General features: G+C 40.3%; 2 protein-coding genes across 4 annotated transcripts in view; one reads left to right on the top strand and one right to left on the bottom strand.

Moving 5' to 3' along the window:
* Spata45 (spermatogenesis associated 45) overlaps positions 1 to 21,916 on the bottom strand; it is a 29,244-nt gene extending 7,328 nt beyond the window's left edge. The window contains exons 1-3 of the mRNA XM_074048366.1: positions 21,603 to 21,916; positions 3,930 to 3,974; positions 1,507 to 1,821 (exon numbers count right to left, since the gene is read on the bottom strand). Of these exons, the coding sequence (XP_073904467.1) occupies positions 1,507 to 1,783 (277 nt within the window). The 5' untranslated portion in view covers positions 1,784 to 1,821; positions 3,930 to 3,974; positions 21,603 to 21,916. The remainder of the gene's footprint in view (positions 1 to 1,506; positions 1,822 to 3,929; positions 3,975 to 21,602) is intronic.
* Flvcr1 (FLVCR choline and heme transporter 1) overlaps positions 21,897 to 27,848 on the top strand; it is a 33,412-nt gene continuing 27,460 nt past the window's right edge. The window contains exons 1-2 of one of the 3 annotated variants that reach the window (XR_012438994.1): positions 21,897 to 22,882; positions 27,251 to 27,395. Coding sequence is in view for 1 of the 3 variants with exons in the window: in XM_074048365.1 (XP_073904466.1) it covers positions 22,154 to 22,882; positions 27,251 to 27,395 (874 nt within the window). In the remaining 2 variants the exon portion in view is untranslated. The remainder of the gene's footprint in view (positions 22,883 to 27,250; positions 27,396 to 27,848) is intronic. The other 2 variants (XR_012438993.1, XM_074048365.1) reach the window with 2 other exon arrangements.

Here is a 27,848-nt window from a genome sequence, read left to right as displayed (position 1 = left end):
AAAAGACCAAAAATTGTATGTTCTCCCTCATATGTGGACATTAGATCAAGGGCAAACACAAGAAGAGGATTGGACTTTGATCACAAGATAAAAGCAAGAGCACACAAGGAAGGTATGAGGATAGGTAAGACACCTAAAAAATTAGCTAACATTTGTTGCCCTCAATGCTGAGAAACTAAAGCAGATACCTTAAAAGCAACTGAGGCCAATAGGAGAAGGGGACCATGAACTAGAGAAAAGGTTAGTTCAAGAAGAATTAACCTAGAAGTTAACACACATGCACAGGAAATCAATGCGAGTCAACTCCCTGTATAGCTATCCTTATCTCAACTAGCAAAAACCCTTGGTCCTTCCTATTATTGCTTATACTCTCTCTTCAACAAAATTAGGGAAAAGGGCAAAATAGTTTCTGCCAGGTATTGAGGGGGTGGGGGCAGGGGTGAGAAATGACCCAAGCATTTTATGCACATATGAATAAAAAAAATAAATAAAAAAAGAAACACAGTGACAGACTGGAGGTTTCGCTGGAGCAGTACAGCACCTTCTTTGCAAGGGTGAAGTCCTGAGCACAAATGTCAGTCCCACCACACACATACACACACACAAAAAAGATCCACAATGGAGCATCTCAGATTTCCATGTCAGCCTGTGTCACTTCCCTGCACCACTTACTAAGAGCACTTGTCCAGTGCAGTTACAGCCACATCAAAGAAGCCAAACTCTAGCAGAGATATGACTTAAAGCATAGAATAGTGAATTAGATATAAGCAAAAGCAATAATAAAAATGTTTTCTTCTTAGAAAGAAAAGAAGTCAAACTTCCAATGTGGGCCTTTCTTTTGTTTGTGAACAATGCAGCCAATATAATTATATACAAGGGATCTTTTTCTTCAAGTAAATGAAAAGATATTATCAGTTGCTTGCCTTGACTGAGAAATAAGTGTTCACAATCAATTTTTACAACAATAGCGAAATAATTGGTATTTACCATTCCTCTTTCTCCTATTGCAAATTATTACCACACTATGCCACTACCCTCCACCCACCCTCCCGCCACATTTCTATCTCTGCTTCTTCGGGCATCAAAATCATTTCCATTTTACTTCAGTTTACACGAGATGTTTGTAGAGGCAACAGAAGGTGGTGAGATAGGAGGTCTCTGAAGTTTTGTGTCTGTCATAATTACGTGTAACATCTTTTCTCCAAATAGCTTTCTCAGGCCATTGGTATCAGAATGCCTTTACTTGGCCTGAGATCCCAGGACCCAAGTGAGAGCCAGTGAATAAGCCAGCCTGCAGCTGGGGCCTGCAGCCCTGTAGGCACAAGAAGCTGAGTGTCTGGTCTACAGTGGGCCTTACACCACCTGCCCAGGCCTTCTGACACTTCTACCTTCAGCCAGATTGCCTTTAACCTATTTCATGAACCTCTTTCAACCCCAGAAATTCTTCCCAAGTTTTCATATAAATCCCTCATGTGTCTGGATAGGAAGCCTACCGTAACATCTTACTTTTTGGTGGAAAGTGCCTTTTCTCCCTGTGAACAGAAGGGCTCAATGTGACCCAGGAGCTCCGTTCACTGTCAGGAACAGGTTCTTTGACTTGGGTTTGAGCTAAGGACTGACAGACGCCATGGAAATGCTTCTTTTGAACTCGTAGAAGGCTGACTCGATTGCTTCTTTCCACTAGACAGTTGGATTCCCGCCTTTCATTTATCTCCTGCAGGATCTGTTTTCTGCTTGCTCTAAGTTTTTTAATTATTTCCTTAGTTTGGCTCTTTAAGGCCATTATGCTAACAAGCCAACTGTGAAGTGAATCTTGCTGCCCTGCAAAGACAACGAAAAAATACTATCAGTTGCCTTCCTGACTTAAATGCAAGTATTTACTACCGTATTTACCTCTTTCTCCTGCAAAATAACCCCCCACCACCATTGCTTCCACCCCACAACCCCCAATTTTTACTGTTATCTCCTAAAATCTTCAGGGTAAAAAAAATGTTTACAAAAAAGTATCTAGTAATATGGAAATATCACAGTGAAACCCCTTTGCACAATTACTACATGGTCGTAAAAAGGGTATAGTATGAGAATACATTGTTTCTAAAAATACTAAGCATTGATTCTTACTTTTAGGGACATTCGTTTCTTCTGATTATAGAATTGATACATATTCGTTGTAGGAAATTTTTAAAAATACAGAAAAGCATAAGGTAGAAAAGATAAAATCACTCTTGATCCAGAGACAACCAACAGTAACAGTTTGGGTATTACTGTCCAGAGGAAAATCATAATAAAAAGCACAGAAAAAGTCATGAAATTGGCTATGGTAGGATATAAATTTTAAATGAGTAAATGTTGTTAAATACTTCTTTGATTATTAGGCCCATAAATTTGTCTTTTAAAGCATTTGAAGTGCTTAAAATTAAAATGTGTAAATTTACAAGGGAAGTTTAAAATATTTAAAGGACTTTATTAACTAAGTTTGTAAACAGACTCATTACTTAAGGGTATTCAGAGCCTCCCATCTGAGTCACCCACACATAAATTGCAGAAAAAATAAAGGTGACCATTCTTACTTTATACAAAAAATCCTCAATTTATAAGTAGAGTAATAACAAAAATTGTATGCTGAAATTAAAGGTTGGAGGAAAGGTTTTTAATTTTTTAGTTTTAGTAAGTTAATATTAATTTGAAATCCCAATAATTATAAGTAGTCTTTTATAAAGGCTACGCTCAGACATTTAAAAATACTCTCTCAGGGCCAGAGGCTTTGCTCAAGCAGTAATCACCTGCCTAGGAAGGGCAAAGCCCTGAGTTCAAACCCCAGTAGCCCCACCCCCCCAAAAAAAATAAAACCACCTTCCTTTAACATGTTGTATACATGAACAGAACTTCTATCTAAGTGACAATGATGGACTAGATTATTTATACAAATCTCCCAGTGAAAACTGCTAAAAATTCTAGGGATTTTTTTTTTTTAATTTGTCACTAATGAACTAACAAGAGAGTAAGGAAGGACCAGGCCCAAAACTGGAGAAAGGAAGAAGCAGAGAGGCAGACAGAGCTGGAGCTCACTGAGGACAGTTTCTGATCCCAAAAGGCTAAAGTAGTAGTTTTGCCAACCTTGAGAACAAGAGGCACAAAAATCAAAGCACAGGCCTGGCCCAGTGAGGAGTCTAAAAAAAGAGAACTTTTCTATAACTTGGGACTCAGTGGTCACCCCCTCAGGGAAGAGGGAACCAGAAATACACTCACAAGTGACCCCATCTTGCAGAGAAAGAAGTGTCTTAGCTGACATCCCAGCTCTGGGCAGAATCCCCTGTGAGAAAAGTTATTTGCTCTAGATAACCCTCAAGTGGGTTTTCAACCCAAACTCACAAGGAGACTGGCACCAGAAAGGTCAGGCTGAGAAGTGAGGTGGGCACAAGAAACATCAAATTCAGAATTTAGTGAAAGGGGCTCCCAGTTGGAAATGCATCCAAGTGCCTTTCCCTGGGATGAGCATCATAGACCCCTGGGAAGCTACAACAATACTTTCCCAAGAACAACAAAGCACACAGCCAAGGATAACAACTGAGCATACGAGAAAATAAACCATCGTAATATGAGGACAGCAGGAACAAAGTCTGCATACGTTGAAGCGTCAGCTTCAATGATCAAGCAAGCAAGCAATGCATGTCACATTTAAAGAAACAAATGCTGGCATGCAACTGTCTTCAGCAAACAATAAGCCAAAAATACATTTATAGCAGTGAAGAAAATTATTAAATATTTAAAGCTTTGTAAAGCTTTGTAAAGCAGCAGGCATGGATTTAGTAGAAGAGAGAATTCAAGAACTAAAAGATCAAAAGGAATTATCCTGAATACAGCACAGAAAGACAAAAAAGATGAAAACTATGAAAAAGTTATGGAACTCAATAAGAAGGTGTCCCTACCTGGGCTGGGAAGTCCAGAGGACAAGAATGAGGCAGAGACAAGATCTGAAAAGACAATTGAGAAATATCCAGAACTGGTGAATGATTCCAATCTATAGTCTTAAGAAACTCTAAGATTACTAGTCAGGATTTTTAAAAAGTCTACACTTTAGATTTCAGTGGAAAAAATAATTGACATTGGGTCTCTTTGTTTTATTTGTTTGTTTACTGGTCGATTTTGACATAGGGTCTCCCCCATAATCCAGAATGGCCTTGAAATGAGGGCTTAAATGCTGCTTTTGCTGAGGAGCACTGACACTTCACTTGGGCTCAGGAATTAACTAAAGGCAGGAAACAGATGATTGCAACACCTCTTTTCCATAGAAACAAAAGGACTAAATGGACAGTGGGGAAAATGTAACCAGGACCACAGAAGGGAAAAAATTTTGTTGTAGCCACATTGCATACTGGCCAATTCATTCTGCTTATTAATTAAACTGACGTTTTCCCTCTTTGTCTACGTCCAAGGTTACCTCTCTTTACTCTTCAATTAGACCAGGCAGTCTTCTTGCCTTCTCTCTCTCTCCACCAGATAGTAAACCTGCCAACGAAGACTTACAGCTTCAGAGATGTGACACCTAGATACCTGGAAACCCATGGCTAGTAGCCACAGTGAACATGCATGTTAGCACACAGTCAAGCTGAGCCTCAGAGCTCCCTTTAAAAGGCAGACATTTTCTCTCAAAAGTGGAACAATAGTGCTTTTGAGAGATTGACTCTCCCTATCCTCCTCTTTGTCTGATGAATAATAAACCTTATTTCTTTTCCTTCAAAACCCTGCTCTCATTATTTGTAAATTGTGCATTGGCATTGTGGACAGGGGACCAGTTTTCTGATAACAGCTTCAAATTTATGGTCCTTCTATCTCAGCCTCCCAAGTGCTGGCATTACAGGTATGTGCCACCATGCTTGGGTGCTATGAAATTTTTTTTAAATAAAAAACTAAAAATCTTTAAAGCAATCAGAGAATAAAAGGAAGAGCAGCTGGACTAACAGTTACCTCCTCAATGAGCAACAACAAAAGCTAGAAGAGAAATGGTAGTTTTGAATAGGTTGAAGAAGTTATATGACTATAAAGTCTGCACAGAAAAATATGTTTAGCATCATGAGTCATCAGGAAAATATAAATCGATGCTATAATGAGAAAATAGTACATATTGCTAGAAGGGCTAAAATTATTTTAAAAAAAAACTGACCAAAACAAGTGTTAAGGAAGATTTTGAAAACCTGAAACTTTCAAATACTGCTTTGGAGATTAAAAAGTTAACCATGATTCTATTTTGTGATTCACTCTTAAGTAATACACCAAAGAGAGGTGAAATTTTTGGAAAAGTATATGAAGAAAAGTACTTGTACACACAAAAACTTGTACATAAATGTTCACTGCTCTTGGTAATGGGATTTCTGAAAGTTGGTAAAGAATTGACTCAGTTATTGTCCCAACAATACTGCAAAATGCAGCAGCATTACAATAAACCTTCTCCAGCTTCATAGTGCATGGCTAAACTAGGCTGGGCTCCCCTAAGAATTCTGCTTCAGGCCAGGTGCCAGTGGCTCATTCCTGTAATCCTAGCTACTTAGGAGGCAGAGATCAGAAAGTTCATAGTTGGAATCCAGCCCCAGGCAAATGGTTTGTGAAACCCTATCTCAAAAATGCTCAACACAAAAAAAGGGCTGGTGGAGTGGCTCAGGTGGTAGGGATGCCTGCCTAGCAAGCATGAAGCTATGAGTTCAATCCCTAGTGAAACAGATTAGAAGGTAGAAGAAACACAGGCAGTTAGTGTACAGCCCCTGGTAATAAATCAAGACTCACAAGACTTTCAAGTTCCAAGGTCTCCATGAGAAAACAACAGGCCTGGAGACTCCCAAGGTCTCCGTGGGAAAGTCACAGACACCGAGACTACATGACACATGGCTCAAGAGGAATGTGACAAAAACCTCCCAGGGAATCCAAGCCATTGTTCAACATGTGACCGTGACCCTTCAGCAAATCCAAACCACTATCTGATGTGGGATCAGAGACCTAACAGAACAAGAAATGCAGGAAGAAGGCATATAGATGATGTAGCTACTTTGCTCACTCTTGTCATCAGTGTTTTACATTGCTTGCTATCTTGAGACAAAGACTGTGGACTCACACAGAGCAAGTAGGTAAAACACCAGTACCACCACCAAAAAAAAAAACCAAAAACAAGAATTTGCTTCAGGCCAGGCTTGGCTCTTTCCTAGGAATTGGCCCTGGGTCTGCTCCCAAATTTTAGAACTAGGAGAATCAAGAAAAGCTATTTTTCTCTAATCCAGTGTTTCAGGCAAAACCTATATCCATTTTGTTTCTGGGAATTTTAAGAGGGATCTTTTAAAGTAAAAGATCTGAGAATAAACTGGCTTTTCATTTGTTTGTTTACTGAGTTGCAGTTTAATTTTTCCATCTCTGACGTGTGTACCGTTCCCATTTTGTTTTTGTCTCCCTTGGGGACTCATTGAGCTTAGAACCCTACCTTTTCCAACAACTTCTGGAGTAAAGAAGCAGCTGACAAACTGATCTTCTTAAAGAGACAAATCCAGTAATCCTTGCTTATAAATATAAAAGATAACAGATGAGCCACCTGAAAATATTCCACGGTGTACTAAAGGATCCATTAGTGAGTACATAAAAAAAAAAAAAAAGAGAAAGAAACTATCCCACTGGTATTCAAGTGATTTAAGTAGACATCTTTAGATGTCAATTACAGAAGTAAAGAGTCTTTTACAATGTTGAATCTAGCAAGTTTAAATTGAAGGAAGACAAATGTTTTACACACTGAACACCAAAGAATCCCATTGGTCTTAATAAAGCTAACAATTACAATTACCAACTAATGAAGCCAAAAATAATATGAATGAGATAAATATATAACTAGTTCAAATATCTCATTTTTGTCATTAACTTAAACTTTCTTTTACTAATGATACTAACTGATCAGAAATTAAACTTTAAAAATTTTATCTCCTTAAATACTTTCACTATTTGCTCTAGAGGATATGCAAATGAAAACCAAAGGGGGATATGACTAAACGAAAGGAAAAGGAAAACAGGGTAGTTATCTTTTCTGTACTTTTTTTTTTTGGTAATACTAGGGTTGGAACTCAAGGTTTTACACTTGCTATGTAGGTACTCTACCACTTTAGTCATGGCCCTAGCCCACATGTAATTTTGTGTTAATTTATATTTTGTTAAAAGCCCATTTTATAAGCCAGGCACTGGTGGCTTGTGCCTATAATCCTAGCTACTCAGGAGGCAGAGATCAGAAGGATTGTGATTTGAAGCTAGCCCAGGCAGATGGTTCGAGAGACCCTATATTGAAAAAAACCCAACACAAAAACCGGGCTGGCAGAGTGGCTCAATTTATAGAGCTCCTGTCTAGCAAGTATGAGGCCCTGAGTTCAAATCCCATGCAAAAAAAAAAAAAAGGAAAAAAGAGAAGGAAAAGAAGAAGAAAGAAAAGGCATTTGAAAATATTAACCATGGTCAGGCACTAGTGGCTCATGCTTGTAATCCTAGCTACTCAAGAGGCAGAGATCAGGAGGATCCATGTTTGAAGCCAGTACCAGGCAACAAATAATTCAAAAGACCCTATCTTGAAAAAAATCCACCCCCCCAAAAAAAGGCAGGCAGAGTGGCTCAAATGGTCAGGACACCTGCCTAGCAAGTGTGAGGCTCTGAGTTCAAACCCCAGTGCAACAACAACAAAAAGAAAATATTAAGCATGTATGCACAGTACACCTGAATTATTTGCAAGTTTACCTACTCACTAAAATTTATTTACTACCTACCCAAATTAATATTTGTGGTATTTCATAGGCATTTGAGGATGTGTACAAAGCAGCAAAATATTTGATTCTCCTGATACCCACATTCCCTGCTGAGGTCAAATAAGGCCTCTGCCTTCTTGCTTCAGCTTTCATACTGTCTTTTTTATGTTCTATTTAGTGTCATATTGTTTTACATTTTTGTGATTTTTGTTTCTTTCACTGTTTAAAATAGCCTGAGTCTAGAAATCCTATCTAATGTTTCTAAGCCCAAGAAGGCAGTGATGTGCTTATGCACTAAAGGAGCTTTGTGTAGGTATGAGTTATAGAGCTGCTGGCTATGAGTTCAATTAATCAATTATCAATGACTCAACAATGTATATTAAATAAGGAGTCTTTAAACAGAAACATAAACTAGATGTCACTACATCTATTTTTATTACTGTACATGTACATGTACCTGTTGTCCCAGCTACTTGGGAGAGGCTGAAGCAGGAAGATTGCTTGAGCCCAGTAGTTTGAGACTAGCCTCGGTAACATAGCTAGATCCCATCTCAAAGACAACAGCAAAAATGTGAAACACACATAAAATAAGTTGATTGTTGATTAGTTGACAAAAATTTTGTGACTAAAGGCTTTCAGGAACCTAATTTCCCTATCAGATTAGCATTTGCTAATTCAGTGTTTTCAGATTCTATAGGACATAACTATCACAATAAGAATTACATATATATATATATATATATATATATATATATATATATATATATATATATATTATCGCTACAGGTCTTTTACTATACATTACCTTTAACAGGCAGCAACCCAAAGCCTATTTGAAATCCACTGGTATGGATCAGCCCACTGGGATATTACCCTGGTGATGGAATGTTCTGCTCTATTTGACATCCCAACTCTGTTCTATCCATAGAACACTGGTTAAGAGAAGTTGTGGAGTCAGAGAGACCATTTACTTGCTAGTCGCATGTCCTTGGATAAATGATTCAGCCTCTTAGCACCAAAAAGGTACCTATTTTATTAAGTTGTGTGCTTGTTGTGTGGTAGACGATGGGGAAGGAGTTGGAATTAAATGATGTATACTTACATGTAAAGCTCTGTACATTGTGTCTGCCATCCATTTGTTGTATAAACTTACATTTCTTAAAAATCTGTTCTGTGCCTGGTGTCATTGTGGGTATTGGGTACAAACAAGTACTTGGTCCCATGGACAGAAGTTTTAATCTAAGGGTTTACTGCAAGTTCGCAATAAGTTGTAGCTACTTTTTTCTATTAATTTTATTAAAATGTCAAGTTGGGTGTGGTGGCACAAACCTGAGGTCCCAGCTACTCAGCTACTCAGGAGGCAGGAGGATTAACAGGAGCAACATAGCAAGAGCTCATTACAAAAAAGAAATAGAAAAACCCTTTGTATTTTACACAGAGGATTACTTTATTCATATATTTTCTCAAAAGAGAAGGTCTCCTTTAAAAAATATTTCAAAACAAATTTCAGAAATACTAAAGTCAGAATTTCTTTATCTCTTTGCAGGAATTAGTGATGGGGCAGGAAGGCTGACATTGAAGAAAGCAGTTTACAATGCCAAAGAAATCAGTTCCCTAAAGAACTACATTACAGGTCCGATAGAGCACGCTGGACCACCCAACCATGATGAGTTTGGGGAGTCGTAACTATGAAGACCAACACAGAGTGCTTGGGAAGGATGAGCGCATCTTTCATTGTCTTTTCTTTTGTTTTTAACACAACTTCCCAGATAATGCAAAAGGGTTATCAAGAGACCTAAAATCCACTAGGCACATTCTGGCACCTGCAGGGCTGGTACTATACCTTGCTTCCAGTGCAACTGGGAGAAGATTTCTATAAGGTGAGCTTCACGCTCCCCAGCTGTAAAATGAGGCTGACTTTAGTACAGAGCTGTTCCAAGGATTAGATAAGATAATAGCTGAAAAGATGTTGAGCATTGCTCTTTCTAAAATGTTACTAATTAAGAAAGTCATGCAGGCTGCACCTGAGTAACACGGTATCATTATTTTACAGTGTGATCATTTTTCACATAGGAAATCCAATTTGGATCAAACCTTACTTGACCAGAGATTACTCTCCCTGCAGGCTGCATTCTAAATCTGCTCTTATCCCTATTTTCTCAGACTTGCTATAGTTTGCAATCACCCCAAATCTTACCCAAGTCTTCCTTCATTCCCACTCTGTTATAGGATGTAATATCAGGCATGCACTCTGTGGCCAACTATGTAAAATTGAATTTAAACTGTTTCATAATATTTCAGAGGATGGAGAGGAATGATTTAACTTGTGATATAAATTAAAATTAAAATGTTGCAATAATGGAGCTGGCCATTTTCTCAATATCAGTCATTGTCCCATAAATGCATTACTGGGTGGGAGGCATGGCTAAAATGGTAGAACACCTGCCTAGAAAGTGCAAAGCCCTGAGTGCAAACCTCAGTACTGCCAAAAAGAAAAAAAAAAAAAGAAAACAAATCAGATCTAAATGCATTACTGAGTTAAGTGCAAGTAATAGTATATGGAATGAGCTACTAAGTGAAAGGCTTTTCTAGGTACTGAGGGTATTGTGAAAGAATATCTAAGATCTAGTTCCTAGCATCAAGGAATACAACATGTGAAAGAAGACCTAAATTAATTGAAGGAATTCAGTGAGTGGTCTGGACCATGCTATCAGGGTCAGAAGATCCAGAGATCTCTTGGTCTCCAGTCAGAGACAAAGGCTAAAGAGCAAATGGGAATTGGGTGGCCTGGACCATAAAGGATGGGTAGGATTTGACCAAGTTGACAGAAGATGGAAAGCTGCATGCACCTGTCACACCGGAGACATACAGTGGACCCATGTGGCACACTTTTATCTCTGCTCTGTCCGCTTCAGCTGTGCTACTGTTGTCTGCAAGTGCATACTGAGCCACACCCAGCTCTTCACCCATCTGACCAAAGGACTGGTGTATTAGCAAGTCCCAGGCTTGGAGCTCAGGAATCAGTTTTAGTAGCTAGTAACTGTCCACTGCTACACTAATGATAGTCATTCATTCACTGAAGACAGTTAGTGAGCATTATTTTCCTCTTAAGGGCAGGAGATTCAAAGATGATTTAGACAGCTAGGTGTGGTGGCCATGCCTGCAATCCCAGCAGTTGCCTGTAATCCCAGCTGAGGCCAGAGGATGGTGAGTTAAAGGTAAGCCTGGGCTACAGAGCCAGATCTTATCTCAAAAAAAAAAAATTCTTAATCAAAGTAACAAACCTTAAGAATAAAAAAAAGGTAACTTCAAAGGTTGCTGCCCTCCCTTAGAAGTGTATAGTTGGTTGGGGTAGGTAATACACATGAGTAATGCTAAAAACAGTGTTATAAATATAATGATGGGATAAGGAGAGAAGAGACACCCCCACAACTTGTTGGCATATGTTCTCATGCGCTGCCTCAAGTCATTTTGGAAACAATTCAGGGTTTATAAATTTATCTACTCACTTGTAATTTTTGTTGTGCTGGTCCCCCAAATTCTTGTGGGAATAATGGGGAACATTCAATGAACCACAAGTTAACATGTATTATGTATAATATGTATACATATTATATATACATTATTATGTGTATCATTTTGTCTATTAATAAGATCTTTGCCTTATCTCTTTTCTATGCATCTTGTATACTAAAATATTTTGATAATTCTATTTCTCCAATTAAAAGGGGTCAATGATTTCTTCTTGTTTTCCTATTTTTTTCCATGTTTATTAGAATATATTCGTTATACAGAAGGGACTCGTTGTGACAATTCTGGATAGCCTTACTCTGTACTTTGGTTAGGTTGCCCCCACCATCTCCCCCTCAATGGTTCCTTAATGTTTAGGGAATGAAATTGAACTTCCTTAACTTAAAATCTAAGGCCTCACACAATTTGACTCAGACTGGCTTTTTGGCATTGCAACCATTCCAGTCCCTGCCCCCGCCCCTATGCTATTCCCATTCTTAACTTTACATGCCTTTTCTCAACATCTGGAGTGTCCTCCTCCTCTCCATGTCCCCTTCTAATGTCCATTGGCTGATCTAGCTCAAGTTAAAACTGCAAAGTAGGTGATCTTTGATGTTTGTTAGTGACTCTACTTTCAAGAACTCAGTCTTCAACCCCATTACTACTACCATCCTCCCTCCCTCCCTTCCTCACACAGCTGCCCGATACCTTACAGCCCTTGATCCATGATCTTCTGCAGGAAAAGGATGTCTGCAAGTGCATGCTGTGTGTGTGTGTGTGTGTGTGTGTGAGTGCAACCATGGGTGTACTATTGCTTGCTCATCAACTCAGAACTGCTGCACTCCACTCTTTAATTTTCATTTCAGAACTGATGTGTCACATAGCTGCATTCTGGATGGATGTCACATTTATTCTCTCCTTCTTTGCTGAGACCTCTTTGGATTAAAAGGCTGACTTCCTTGTAGCCTGCTCTATCTAGCACTTCCTCTAACTGCAGGAGCTATTTGTTCTCTCAACTCTAAGCCTGAAGATTCCTCTGGGCTAAGGAGGGAGATTAGAAGTTTAGTTTTTGTTGGCTCAATCCCTTATCAAGGTTTCAGTAAATGAATTCCAGTGAATGAAAAGGAAACATGTAAGGAGGTTACAATTTTTAGTGTAAAATTGGCAATGAAGATAAGCGGGAGGTGTGAGCAGAGGTACTTTTACCATAATGTTAGTATAGCTTAAGCACTTTATTTGAAGGGTTTGTAAGTCATTTTGCATTTTAATTTTGATGTCAGTTTCTTAGGAACTGCTCCTCACAAGACAATTAAGCCTTAGACTCTAAAAAACCTGAACTAACCCCAGGTTAGAGGCTGAGGATGATAGCACGAATTTGTTAATTAAAATAAGGCAGTTAAAAATTATGAAAGAACATTTTGAAAAAAGGTATTGAGATAGTATAGATAGGACTACAGGTGACATAAAAAATCAGAAAATGTTAGGAATTAAGACAGAAACCAGGAACTAAGCCTTAAAAAAATCACTAGAGCAACAAAAGCTAAATTGATCTTTTGCAGAGGATACATGCCTGTATTCTTTCTATCACCCTCCCTTTCTTTAGATGATAAGTGAGTTACAATCTCCCTAGATGACTAATTTAGTCTGAGAATAGAAGTGGTATTACTGGGGCTTGAACTTGGTGTTTCAAGCTTCAAAACAGGCACTCTACCACTTGAGCCATTCTTCCTGAAGGTAATAATTTGACCAGAAAGGAATGGCCAATGTCACAAAACCCTGTGTATTAAAGAGTCACCTTAGTGCCCAATGGCTCACACCTGTAATTCTAGCTACTTGGGAGCTTGAGACTGGAAGGATCATAGTTTAAAGCCAGCTTGAGGAAATAGTTTGACAGACCTCTATCTCCAAAATAATCAGAGCAAAATGAGCTGGAGGTGTGACTCAAGCACCTGCTTTGCAAGCATGAAACCCTAAGAACCTCAGTTCCACTAGGGGGGAAAAAAAAAGAGCCACCCTAAACCTATTGTTTCTTTTTGGGTAATAATATATAAAATCAAAACAGGGTTATAGAGCCACCCTAAACCCGTTGCCATCATGTTCAGATTAAAGGTTTTACCAGGTGATATAACCACTTGCCTAGGAAAAATTAAAACAGATTCAAAGCTTAGTCTAGATAGTATTAATACCGGGGACAAGGACCCCCATTTTGAGCCTCTTGCTCCCACCTCCTGTGTGTCAGAGGTGTTTCTATCATTCTCTTTCTCTCCAATTTTCCCTGGTTTACTAAGTCCTTCCTAAACTTCTTCCTTGTGAGTTTTCCTTATGAAACCTTTCAAAATGCATTTTGTCATGGATTTCAAGTTCCTGTGATTTGTGAGGAAATTGGAAAGCCTGGTCTAGGGTTTCCTTTTCTATCTCATCAGGGAATCCTCATCCTTTCCTTTCTCTGATGATAGTATAGGTTTTTTAATGGGTAGTACTTCAAGAAAGGGCTTTTTGTGTTAACTTATGACTTGAGAGGAATCAACTAGGAAATGTAACACTCAGGTCCTCAGTCCCTGCCTAGGGTGTCTGGTCATAAATTCAACCAAACTGAGATAGCAAATATCCTCTGGGATACATGACTCTACAAGAAAATGAAGAAAATCAAATATAATACTTTTGGTAATATTTTTGTAATAATTGGTTAGTGTTTTATTATCTAAGATGTTTGAACATTTTAGAGACCCTGGTATATTAGAGAATATGATTTATTAAACCTATCTTTATAATCCATATTTAATTACACTTGTATTTTTTATTTGAAAGCTCTGAAAGTATTCTTTTATGGACAATATTTTTCTGCTTAAGACAAGCTACTTCAAGCTAAAAGCTTGGTCTTACTAAAGATGTAAGTAGTGTTTTAAGTGCTTTGGATAATATGTTAGCTTTCTATGGCTATGACAAAATACTTGAGAAAATTAACATAAAGGAGGAAAGATTGGTTTGGGCTCACAGTTTCAGAGGCTTTAGTTCATGGTCACCTGGCCCCATTGCTTTGGATCTGTGGTGAGGCAGAACATCATGATGGGGAGCACTGGGTAGAAAAAGCTGCTCACCTCATGGCAGCAGGGAAGCACAGAGAGGAAAGGGCTGGGGTCCCAACAGTCCCTTCAATACAAACCACTGACCCAACTTCCTTCCACTAGGCTCCGCCTCCTAAAGGGTCTACCACCTCCTAATGGCACCATCAGCAGAAGACCAGCCTTTAACATGTGAGCTTGTAGGAGCTATTTAAGGTTCACCATAACAGATTATTTGTTTTGTTAGACTTTTAGGGCATTGAGCAGGTAAATGTAGCATTTGCCAATTTCCACTATGTAAATATACTCCCATTATGGACATTTTTTTTGGTGGGCCTGGGATTTGAACTCAGGACTTCATACTTGCAAAGCAGGTGTTCTACCACTTGAACCATACATCTAGTCCATTTTGCTCCAGTTATTTTGGAGATGGGGGTCTCTTGAACTATTTGCCTAGGATGGCCTTGAACTATGATCCTCCCAATCTCAGCCTCCCAAGTAGCTAGGATTACAAGTGTGAGCCACCAGTACCTGGTTCCACAATGGACACTATTTTTTTTTTTTTTGGTGGGACTTGGGTTTGAACTCAGGGCTTTGCATTCACAAAGCAGGTGCTTTACCACTTGAGCCACACCTACATTCCATTTTGCTCTGGTTATTTTTGGAGATGGGGGTCTTACAATCTATTTGCCTGGGGCTGGCCTTGAACTTTGATCCTCCCAATCTCAGCTGCCCAAGTAGTTAGGATTATAGGTGCGAGCCACTGTGCTAAGCTGCCATCATGGACAATTTTAAACGACTAATGGTGGTATCACTGAAGCTGATGTTGGGAACAATTAGAATTGTTGAGAACAATTAGTTCTCCCAAGTTTCCTCACTCCTGTCAAGCTGGCTTCAGTACATCACTGCCTGTAAAAATGTCTTGTTACAACTCAGACAGTATGTTTCAGAATCACTAGGGGAATATAAATATATGTATTTAAACGTAAATGACATTAAAATGTTTAGAGGAATTTGTAGTCATTGATGATCAGAGAGCTGGAAAAATTCATGTGGACCTCATAGGCAGGCTAAACAACTGTGGAATGATCAGCCCCAGATTTGACATGCAACTCAACCTCTCTAGAAAAACGATGGAAAATCTGTTCTCATCCATTTCATTGTGCTGGTGACCTCAACTGGCATCATGGACTAACAGGAAGAAAAACAAAAAACTCACACAAGGAAAAATTCTGGGATTTTTTTTCCCCTAGGAATTCAATAAATACATACAAATATAATGCCTCAAAGGGGGGAAAATTACACATGGAAGGATTCTGATTTCCAGCCTTCTCCTCCACCCCTTCATTCCCAACTTGATCTTTCCACAGAGTAGAGCAGGGGCTGGGCGCTGGTAGCTCACTCCTGTAATCTTCGCTACTTGGGATACTGAGGTTAGAAGGATCATGGTTTGAGGTTAGCCCAGGCAAACAGTTCATAAGACCCTCATCTTCAAAATAACCAGAGCAAAATGGACTGGAGGTGTGGCTCAAGTGATAGAAATGCCTACTTTGTGAGCAGAAAGACCTGAGTTCAAACTACACACCCACCAAAACAGACAAACAGACATTAGAACAAGATTGCTGCTGCTTAGAGAGACAGAACATGGAAAGTGAAGGCAAGCTGCCCAAAATCCTCATGAAGCATTGTGGACTAAATATCTAGCAGCATTTTTTCAGTTTACACCCACTCTTTGAAGCTCTTAGACTATAGGAAACCTTTGCCCAGGAACAGCCACATCACTCCAAATGGTATCGTGAACCTTGACTGCTGGATGCTGTTCAGATCTCATATCATTGAAGTGGGTGTGGTGGCACATGCCAGTAATACCAGCTACTCAGGAGGTGGAAGTAGGAGGATTATGAGTTTGAGGCCAATCTGTGCAAAGATAGGGAGACCCTATCTCAAAAACAAAATATAAACAAAAGGGCTGAAGCATGGCTCAAGTGGTGGAGTGCATGCCTGATGTTCTGGATTCAATTTCCACTGACACATACCCACACCCATTCTCTCTCTCTCTCTCTCTCTCTCTCTCTCTCTCTCTCTCTCTCTCTCTCACACACACACACACACACACACACACACACACACACACAGCCCTCATCCCTCATATCATTGAATGATTATTCTTCAAACCTCTCCTACTTGGCTTTCAACACTTGTAATGTAATCTGGCTTCATCTTGAATCCCAGCCAAGTGATGCTCCCAGTAATGTTCTTTCTAACAGAGATCAAGGCTCATGTTATACATCCAAACATAGGATGTAAAGTAGGACTCACACCTAAATTGTTTAATAAGTATCTACCACTGAAGCCTCAAGAAATAGGATTCAAGGTTAAGAAATTAGAATGACACAACAAAGAGCTAATGCTGAGATTCCTCTTCAAAATGTACTCCGTTCTTTATGGAACTTTGTTGAAACAGGTATATGAACTTTGTTTAATTCTTTTATTAGAAAGATCTTATTTTACTTTTCATAAATCATAACAACAAAGTCAAAACAAATCTAGATCTCACATAGCTCAACTTTCCATGGAATTTAGAAATCCTATCTACAACATACCTGTTCTGACAAACTCATTACATTGTTTGTCAGGGATGTTATAGGATGATCATCTACTTGTCTTTATACATCACACAGGGGTCCATTCAACTATTGATCACTTTTCATGATAATAAAAGTACCTCTTGCTAGGCCAAGGGTCATTAGGATAAGCCACTATGTGCTGCCTAAGAAGAGAGTGCCCTGAGAGCACCCTCCAAGAATGGGCCCTACAATCATAAATTCAGTCTGAAAGAGCTTGGATAAACAATTGCAGAACAATCCAAGCAGACTTCAGTAGACAAGGTGGGGTCAAACCCAAGTCAATACAAGGAGAATAAGATATGACTATGAGAAACACAAAGAGATAAGCTCTTTAAAAAAATGGTGATGGGCAGCACTTACCAGGCATTCCTGTAGATAAGAGCTTAGACCCTGTCCAAGTATTTTTATATTCACTGGCCATTTATTTATTATAATAATCTCATAAAGAGCTTTGCCCTCATTTTATAGTTGCTCTCACATGCACACAGTAACTAGCCCAAGGCCATGCCGCTAGAAAGTGAAAAGGCTAGGATTTGAACTCAAGCTATTTGGCTTTGGAACCTGGATCTTCTTTTTGGTGGTACTGGGGCTTGAACCACTCAAGTTCTACCACTTGAGCCACCCTGCCAGCCCTTTTTTTGTGTTAGATATTTTCAAGATAGGGTCTCATGAACCATTTGCCCCAGCTGGCCTAGAACAGAGATACTCCTGATGTCTGACTCCTGAGTAGCTAGGATTACAGACATGAGCCACCGGTACCCAGCTGGAAACTGGATCTTTAGCTACCACACTAGATCACCTTACTGACTGTAACTATGCCTACTATGTGCCTGGCAGTGTTCAATCTTTTGATCCTCATAACATTCCAACAAAGCAGGATTCACTTATTCTATTACAAAACAGCTACTTAACCTGCCCAACATCACACAGTTAGTGAGTACTAAAGTTTGAATTCAGACCCAGGTAATCTGTCTCTAAATCTTACGCTTTGCCCCTATATAGACCCTTTATGGGGGAGGTTCCATGTAGATGGTGATAGTGTCAGATACACAGCTGTTGTGAGCAGGACAGACACAAGATAAAGTGTGAAAGAGTGGGATAGGTAAAACTATGGAGGAAAATTAGCAGCTGACTGGCTATGCAGGATACCCAGGGAACTCACGACCCAATCTTTTATTTATTTATTTTGGCAGTACTGGGGTTTGAACTCAGGGACTCACACTTTCTAGGCAGGTGCTCTACCACTTGAACCACTCTACTAGCTCTGTTTTTGGGTTGAGTATTTTGGAGAAAGAGTCTCAGGAACTATTTGCCCAGGGCTGGCTTCTAACTGCAAGTTTCAATTCTCCTGATCTCTGCTTCCTGAGTAGCTAGGATTATAGGCATGAGTCACCGGTGCCTGGCAACCCAATCCTTCTTGCCAAGGACACAGAGAAGACAAATGATCTCTAACCACAAGAAATCTAAACAAACAGCAAGAATGCCTCCCTCTTGGAGTACATCAGGAAGCTACCATATACAGAAAATTATTAGATCTGGAAGAAATGATCTCCAGCTCCCACTGGATAATGGGGAAATAAGATTTAATATAATTTACCAGCTTTGGGCTTCATGAAGGGGATGAGAAGTCTGCAGACACCTGAATTGTGACTGGGCAACTAAAGAAAAATCCATTTGAAATTCTACCTGCTGGGTAAATGGGTGGAACTGGAGAACTTCATGTTAAAGAGACGTAAGCCAAGTTCAAAAAATACATTTTTTTTCTCATCAGTGGAAACTAGACCTCTAAATTAAATGCATATATAGAAACATAAATGGTTATATATATATATAGTGAGAGAACAAAAATTGTATCAGTGAGTCTGCCTGAGGGAGCTACAGGAGGTGGGAGAGAGAAAATGTTAGAGAATGAAAAATATTGAAACAACCCATCTATATATGATATAATGCACTGTACTGTAAGCTGTTGTTAAGGGAGCATGGTGATAAAGAATGAGCAGGTAATTGGAGAAGGGTTAATTTGATAAAAGCATGATATATACAGACCTGAAGTATCAAGGTGAAACTCCCTTGGACCATCAATATGTACTTAATTAAAAATAAAAAAAAAGGTCAGGAGAAAAATACATCTTTTCTGGGAGTGGGTACCAGTGGGAGGGTGTACATGGTGGATGTATTTTGCATCCACATATGAAAATAGAAGAATGAAACCTGTCGAAATTGTTCTTAGAATGAGGCAAAGGGGGAAGAGGGAGAATGATAGAGGAGGTAAATCCAACTAAGACACATTTTAAACACATACGTAAAAATCTCACTCTATCCCCCCTGTACAACTATTGCATGCCAATAAAATCATGATAAACAAATAAATAAAAATGAAATTTCAAAAAAAATTCTACTTGCTGATTCCCTTTCTGAGCTTTTATTTTTAAAAAGAAGCTGTGTGTGTGTGTGTGTGTGTGCCTCATGCTTGCTAGGCAGGCGCTGTACCACTTGAGCCACACCCCTAGCCCCCTCCCCATTTTTTTTGAAACAGGGTCTCACTGTGTTGTTCAGGATGACCTCAAACCCCTGGGGTAAAGCAATCATCCTGCCTCAGCCTCAGAGAAGCTGGGACTACAGGGAGGTACCACTGTGCCTGGCTGGAACAGCTTTTTTGTGAGTTATGTAGCTAGGTTTCATGACACCTGAAAGTATTACTCAAATGTCTGTGAATATTGAATATAAATTTTGCTTAATATTTAAACAGTGCAATTGGTTTATTTTTCAGAACTTCAGAAAATAAACTTCTTTACTGAGGATAAAGTCCTTGGGATCCCACATTTAGTTATTTTTTAGTTCAGAGAACACTGGTCAGCAATGTAAAATAATCTCCAAATCAATGTTTAGAAAATTGGGAGGGGGGGGTAATTTACAAGATTTTTTAAAAGAAATGGATCAATTTACAAAGTAATTATTTAAAATATTTAATAGTAATTCAATGCTGATTAATTGCCTTTTCAATAAATAGTTATTGAACACAGTAAGTGTTGAACACTTACCATGTGCTAGGTTCTCTAAAAATAGTAGCAGGAAAGAGGAACAAAACTTCCAGGCCTGTCCTTAGGAATCTTACATTCTGGTAGGAAGGAGAAAGTAACTAGAAAAAAATGAATAAGTAAAATAGAAGATATTTTAGATGGTGGTAAGTGCTAAGAAGAATAAAACAGGGAGAAGGGATGGGAGGACATGTGGCTGGCCAAGGAAGCCATTATACTACCTGTGTCTTATAAGATTATAAGACACAGGTAATATACATGATACACATACACAGAGTTTAGGACTATGAAGCACTTTGCTGGTACTGACATGTGACATTCCATACATATCCAAAATAATAATGTAACAGACAATAAACAAGTGTGCAGGCTTTAGGGTTCTGGATATCAATACTTTTGGTGGGGAAAGCGACAGGGTTTGAACTCCGGGTTTCCTGCTTGCAAAACAGGCACTCTATCACTTGAGCCACACCTCCAGTTCATTTTGCCCTGGTTACTTTGGAGATGATCTTGCTGACTACTTGTACCAGCTGACTTCAAACCCTGATCCTACTGATCTCAGCCTTCCAAATAGCTAGCATTACAGTCGTGAGCCACAGGCGCCTGGCTGATATCAATAATTTCAAAGATTAAATATTTAGTAAGAATCCCAAGCTAAGGTGGTGACGCAAGTGATAGAGCACCAGGGCCTGAGTTCAAACCCCCAGTGTCTTAGAAAAAAAATCTTATATACACCCAATTTGTAAAAGGTACTCAAACTGCTTTTGCTGAAAAGCATGGACTCCTTACTCAGGCCCACGAATTAATTAAACACAGGAGAAAATCTTGCCAACTCTCTTCATTTTGTATCTGTCTTTGTTCTAAGCCAGCCTAGTCACCTTGCAATCACCTTAGATTCCAAGAAAGACAGATGATAACATCTTCATAACAAGGGACCAAAACTACCCCCAACAGTAGACCCTCCTCAGGATGAATCACCCCCTCCAGATAACTCTAGAACCTCTCCCAAAATAAGGACTGAGATAATGACTAGCCAGGCACAGATGTGACTGGAACTGTTAATGCAAACCTTTGTCCCGTGCCCCCAGCTCTGTGTCTATTTAAACCTGTAGCTCATGCAGCTCTTCAGATGGGTGAAGTTGGGCTGAGTGCTTACTCTGCCTCTTCCCACAGCATGTCCCCAGCTGTGTAACAAATTTCCTTTCTCTAGTTTCACTGTGCCTCTTTATTTGGAGTATAGGAGTGACCGGCTGGACCTGGCATGTGGAATCCCATGTTTGAACCTTGGATCCTAAAACTCCGGTTTCCGCTTCAATTGAACTTGAATGAATACTGGGGCCCCATTTTTTCAAATATAGTTTCCCAGCGAGCAGCAGTGCTGACTTTTGTCTAGACCAGTGAAAGTCAAGGCTAGTCTGCACTCTATCACTGCCCCATTCAAGTCAGCGTGGTGGTGAGGAAATTCCAATTGCACAACGGCAGATTTCTGAAGAAATCTCTCTGGCTGGATTGGAACGCTTTGTGGCCTTTTTCCTCGGCCAAGATAAGCACGAATTTATGAAATGTGGTTTATCAGTTCTAAAGCCAGGGTCCCACTAGACTCACAGCTGCGCAGGGACGAGGCTAAATTCCTCCTCCGACCTTGGGAAAGCCACTTTTGGTAGTAAAGGTCACTCTTGGTCACCCCGCTCCGTTTTCCTCGCCCCTTCCTTCCCAATCCGGAGCTGCCCAATCCCGGACCACAGGATTTGAGGACCACCCGCCCTTCCCGGGAGGAGTGCGCTCAGCCGGGTCTTCCTTTCCAGCCTCCTTGCACATTTGTTCCGCCCCCACTCCCGGCAGCTCCCCGATTGGCTCCCGCGCGCGGAGAAGACGCCCGCTGATTGGCCGGCGGGGAGACACCGCGCGAGACGCCGCGCTGCCTGGGCGGAACCTGCCGTGGAGTGATCGGCGGCCTTGCGGTGCATGGAGGAGAAGCTTTCAACTGCCCGCACCAGCAGCGCGGGTGCGCACGCCACGGGGAGGCGAAGCAGCGGTGGTGGGCCGAGGGAGAGGTGAGGTTGGGGTGCCGGCAGGGCCTCGGGCTCTAGGCTCGGGGTACAGAGCCGGCGAGGAGGTCCGGGGCGCGAGGCGGCAGTGGCGGGGAGCCGAGTGACATGACGCGGCCGGACGATGAGGAGGGGGCGGAGGTGGCATCTGGGCACCGGCTCTCGAATGGATACCTTCCGGTCCCGCGGGGCAGCCCCGCGGGGGAGGCGAGCGTGGAGCCGCTGAGTGAGCCTACAGCCAGCTGCCTGCTTCTGGCTGGGGACAGCCCCGCTGCCGCCTCGGCAGCCCTAAGCGGGCCACAGACGGTGCTGGCCCCGGAAGAGGAGACCCATGCCCGGCTGCTGCCCATGGGCGCCAGGGAGGAGACGCCAGGGGCCGAGGGCGCGCCGCTGCCCCGCACGGCGCTCTCCGCACGGCGCTTCGTGGTGCTCCTCATCTTCAGCCTGTACTCGCTGGTCAACGCCTTTCAGTGGATTCAGTACAGCATCATCAGCAACGTGTTCGAGGGCTTCTACAGCGTCTCCTCGCTGCACATCGACTGGCTGTCCATGGTGTACATGCTGGCCTACGTGCCCCTCATCTTCCCTGCCACCTGGCTGCTGGACACCAGAGGCCTACGGCTCACAGCCCTGCTCGGCTCCGGCCTCAACTGCCTGGGTGCCTGGGTGAAGTGCGGCAGCGTGCAGCAGCATCTCTTCTGGGTCACCATGTTGGGTCAGTGCTTGTGCTCCGTAGCCCAGGTGTTCATCCTGGGCTTGCCCTCTCGCATCGCCTCTGTGTGGTTTGGGCCCAAGGAGGTGTCCACAGCTTGTGCCACCGCCGTGCTGGGCAATCAGGTAAGGGCTGGAGTGAAAGGATGTCACGTCCTTAAAGGACCAGGAAAAGCCACACGCCATATGTGAGCTAGGCATGTGAACATAAATGAAGAGTGATAGCAAGATAACAGGCAGACTTGGCTAGAGGTTTTAAACCCTTTGGAAGGACAGAACTTTCAAGCTCAGAGCACCAGTTTAAAGTGACCACCTAGTTACCTTCCTTTGAAAATTACCTATAAATTAATTGACTGTATTGGCCTGTATCTGCCTAACGTAGAACTTGTCAATGCGATCATGAATTAGAAATTGCATAGATACTGGTTTTGTCATCAGTGTGTTCTCTGTAAAAGGAAGGTGTTGGAAGGAAGTTTGTTTCCATATTGACCAGTCATCCTGAACAGCCCCGATTTTATTTTATATATGTAGTCAGCACACAACCAGGCACATAATGGACATGTTTAAATGACTGCTAAATAAATATTCTGGTGATAAAAACCTCATGGCATTACTGAATGTAATTATTAATTATTAATCCCTGGCTTAATTTGCCAAGTCTCCACTAAGAAATAACCTTCCTTTTCCTACCACCATAGATTCAAGTGCCAGTAGCATTTCAGAAGCAGAGGTAGAATGTTTTTGTGTGTGCTTTTAAAAATTGCAGACAGATTTTCTAATCTGTCTGCACTTTATGTAAATGATACTGAGTATTCATTCATCTTGAGCGTAATCTATTTAAAAATCTGTACACCAGAAACTTCACCTGGTAGCTCTGTCAAAAAAGAATGTTACTTTCTTACTTCAAGTTTCACTTGTGTCAGGAGCACAGTAGGTTTTATTTATTTAGAAAATGTGAAAAGACTATCCGTACATGTTTGTTGATTTATATTTATTTCCTGTACGTCTTAAAGTACAGAAGAAAGGGTAGCTTGAACCTTAGTTGCTGTGTGTCCAAAATAATTTATGAGGGCTGGGAGCGTTGCTCAAGTGGTAGGGCTCTAAGTTCAGTTCCAATTTATGATTAATATTTGTATTGATTGTTTTGTATTTTGGTAGGAGCTCTTTTCAGAATTCAGGATTAATACTTACTAAGCATGACAAAAATATCAACTCCTTACCTATAAACTATCAAATTTATGAGTAATAAATGGAAGCCTTTATTTATACACAGACTTCCCTCCAACAGCGTACTTGTGGGTCTTCCTATATTCTCCTTAGGTATTCTGATTCCTTCCTTAGCTCCAATAATTGTACCGTTGCTCATTACTCCTAGGTATGCATTTTTAGTCTAGTTTATGAAGTGATCATTCATAATAACATTGAACATTATTGAGCACGCACTGAGAACCTGGCGACATGCCAGATGATTTACATGCATTATGTCACTTAATTTAATGCCATAAGATAGGAACTATTAGTCTCCCCATTTGGTAGATATGGAAACTGAGGCTTCAGGGTCTCAATTTGAAAGGTCACACAGCTAGTTGGCCTTGACGTTTACTCAAGTTTCTCTAGTTTCTGAATATTAGATTTTCACTTTGCATCTATACTGCACATCTCTAAGCAGAAAGAACCTTTTAAAAGAAAATCAGGTCATGTCCTTCCCCTGCTTTGAGCTTGCCAGTGACTTCACGTACTATAACTGTAAACTCTTTACTCTGAAACATTCCTCTGCTGAGAATGTACTTCCTCCTAGGAGCACATGATGATATTTTGAATGTCATTCTGCTTAAATTCATTTTAAATAGCCAGTGGCATTTCTTGGTCCCATTTAGAGTTACCCAGTCACTCCCTTACTATGTCATTAAATTTTCATTCTCCATACAGCGTTGATCACTGTCTCATGTTTATTGTCTATGAAATTATATATTTATGTGTTCACTGTCTGTTACTCTTTTCCCTTCCCTACCTGAAATTGTTCAGTTTCATGACTGTAGGCACATGGTCTGAATATGCATAGTGCCTTGCACATCATAGGCTCTCCATAAAAATATGAATAAGCAAATAAGCTTCACACTCATCTGGACACTGGCCAGATGGATATTTCACTTCACCTACACTCAACATTAGCCTTATCCCCTAGCACATTTCTCTTCACCCCTGTAGCTAGTCTTAGCTTTGGCCACCCTCATCTCTCACCTAGAGCTTGCTAACTGATCTCTCATCTGCAACCCTTGCTCTCTTCCCTCTCTTCTCCATAGTCGTCCAGTGTGGTCTTTCTGATGTGCAGATCTGTTCTGGGCACTCCCTTGCCCCTTGCAGTGGCTTTCATTGACCTTAGGATAAAATTCAAGCTCCAACGTGACGTATAAAACCCTCCAAATCTGTCTCCTGCCAACTCTTCATCTCGCTTCTCCTCCCACACTCATTCTCCACACACATACACTTTCTCTCCTCTGAACCAGACAGTTTCCCACAGGTCATGTCCTCCGGCTTCGTGGCCTTTGTACATAATGTCCTTTGGCTGAGAACACTTCTCATTGGCTGACTCCAATTTCTATTTCAGATCTTTGCTCCTCCAGAAACTTTCCTTTAACTGCAAGTTTATACAAGGTGCTACTACAAAATAGTCCCCAAGTTAGGGTGACCATGTGTCCCACTTTACCTGGATTAGTCTAGATACACATCTGTTGTTTGGCCTGATTACTGCTGGAGTTTCTTTCAATCTGAACAGTGTTGTTGTTTAGATGATAAATCACATGGTCTTTCTATACTAGTACTAGATTACCATGCTCTCTTATAATTACTTGTTTAATTATCTTTACCCAGCTTTTATGAACAGGAGAAAATTAAATATTTGGTAAATATTACCATTTCTGCCTCAGTCTCCTTGAAAACTTTCTTGGGCATTTTCTCCTCATCTCCCTGCTCCAGAAAATCCTCTCTCTCACTATTGAACTTCCTTAATTTTTAATTTTATTTCTGTTATTGTGATTATTGTTTTCAGCCTTATTTTCTTAATTGAGATGAAAGTCACATAACATGAAATTAACAGTTTAAAGTGTTCAATCCAGTGGCATGGAGTGCATTCAAGATTTTTTTTTCTCCCCCCTTACCCCCACCTCCTCCCTTACCCCCTCCCTCCTTTACCCCCCTTATTCAAGATGTTTTGTTATTGTCATCTCTTTGTAGTTCCAAAGCAGTTTCATTTACTCCTAAAGAAGACCCAGTACCCACTAAGTAGTCACTCCTCATTATCCTTCCCTTGGCAATTGCTAATTTGCTTCCTCTCTATATGGATTTACCTATACTGAATATTTCATATAAATGGAATTATACAATACCTTTGATCTGTTTTCTTTCCCTTACGTTTTCAAAGTTTATTCATGGTGTAGCATTACATCAGTACTCCAGTTCCTTGTATGAATATACCACATTTTATTTATCTAGTCATTTGGGTCGTTGGCACATTTTGAATATTGTAAATAGGGCTGCTATGAATATTCATATAGAATTATTTAGTACATAGAAGTGGAATTGCTAGGTCATATGACAGTTCTATGTTGAGCTCTTTGTTTTGTTATTTGAGACACGGTCTCACTATGTAGCCCAGGATGGCCTCGAACTTGTGATCCTCCTGCCTCAACCTCTTGAGTGCTGGGATTACATGTCTGTATCATACTAAACATTTTAAGACATTGCCAAACTGTTGTCCACAGAGGCTTTACCAAGTTACAATACCACCAGCAAATGTATAGAGAGTTCCAGTTTCTCTATATTGTTGTAAGCACTTAGGATTTTTTATTGTTATTATTATTATTATAGCCATCCTAGTGGGTAAAATCTCATTGTAGTTTTGAGTTGCATTTCCTTAATGACTTCTGATATTAACCATTTCTTCATATGCTTGATGCTTTGTCCATCTTCTTTGGAGAAATGTCTATTCAAGTCCTTTGCCTGTTTTAAATTAGGATGTTTGTCTTTTTATTCAGCTGTAAGAGTTCTTTTTTCTGGATGCTGGTCCCTTATCATATGTGTGATTTATAAGTATTTTTTCCCATGTTGTAAGAGGGTTTTTTAAAATTCTGGATGCTAGTCTCTTATCAGATACGTAATTTACAAGTATTTTTTTCCATTCTGTGGGTTGTTTTTTCTCAGCCATATTTTGCATATTCTTATCTCACTTTTTGATTATAAGTATCTAAATGATTCTGTTACTTCATAGTAGAATCATTCAGATAGTAGAAACTCAGTAAATGCTGAAGAGGAAGGAAATTTGTCAACAATTTTCCTTTAGTAATACAATAGTAACAAAAACATTGGAACAGAGAAGGTTTTACAGTGCATCTCTATAAATATCACCTGTTTGCTTTATAGTCTGTTAATGCCAGTATTTATCTCCCCCTCCAACCCCAGTGATAATAGCTATTAACAGAATTATTTATTTTACAGCTTGGAACTGCAGTTGGCTTTTTGTTACCACCTGTTTTAGTACCCAACACACAAAACAACACAGATCTCCTGGCTTATAATATCAGCGTCATGTTTTATGGAACATCAGCTGTTGCCACACTTTTATGTATCTTAACAGTAATTGGTAAGTGGAGTGTTTTCCCTGTATCTTAGATAAATGCATGACAGATATGAGAATAACTAACCCTGAAAATATTTATTCATAATATCTCAAATGCCACATGTGCATGTCTTGCTCAGGTAATGAATGGTACAACCCTAGGGGTATGTGATGGTCCACTACATGCATTTTAATATTGTAAAGGGTTTAAAGACTTATCCATCTTATTATCTCCCTACTAACTTTCTTCCTGGTAAGTATTGACTTCAAACATATTACCTGCCTCCTCTTCCCATATTTGTCTACATGGTCTACATGCCTACCTGACCAGGGGCAAGTCCTTTGTCATGCTTTGAAATGATACTGACAAGCTACCATCTTCTTGTAATGATAAATCCTCCCAAGGGTCCCCAACTTCAAATTAACTCCATCTGAAAATGTTGGCCAGTGAATGATCCTGGGCAGCAGCAAGCTGTT

This window comes from Castor canadensis, chromosome 11 (assembly GCF_047511655.1).
Source record: "Castor canadensis chromosome 11, mCasCan1.hap1v2, whole genome shotgun sequence".
NCBI lineage: Eukaryota > Metazoa > Chordata > Mammalia > Rodentia > Castoridae > Castor > Castor canadensis.
This window is presented reverse-complemented; position numbering and strand designations above follow the sequence as displayed.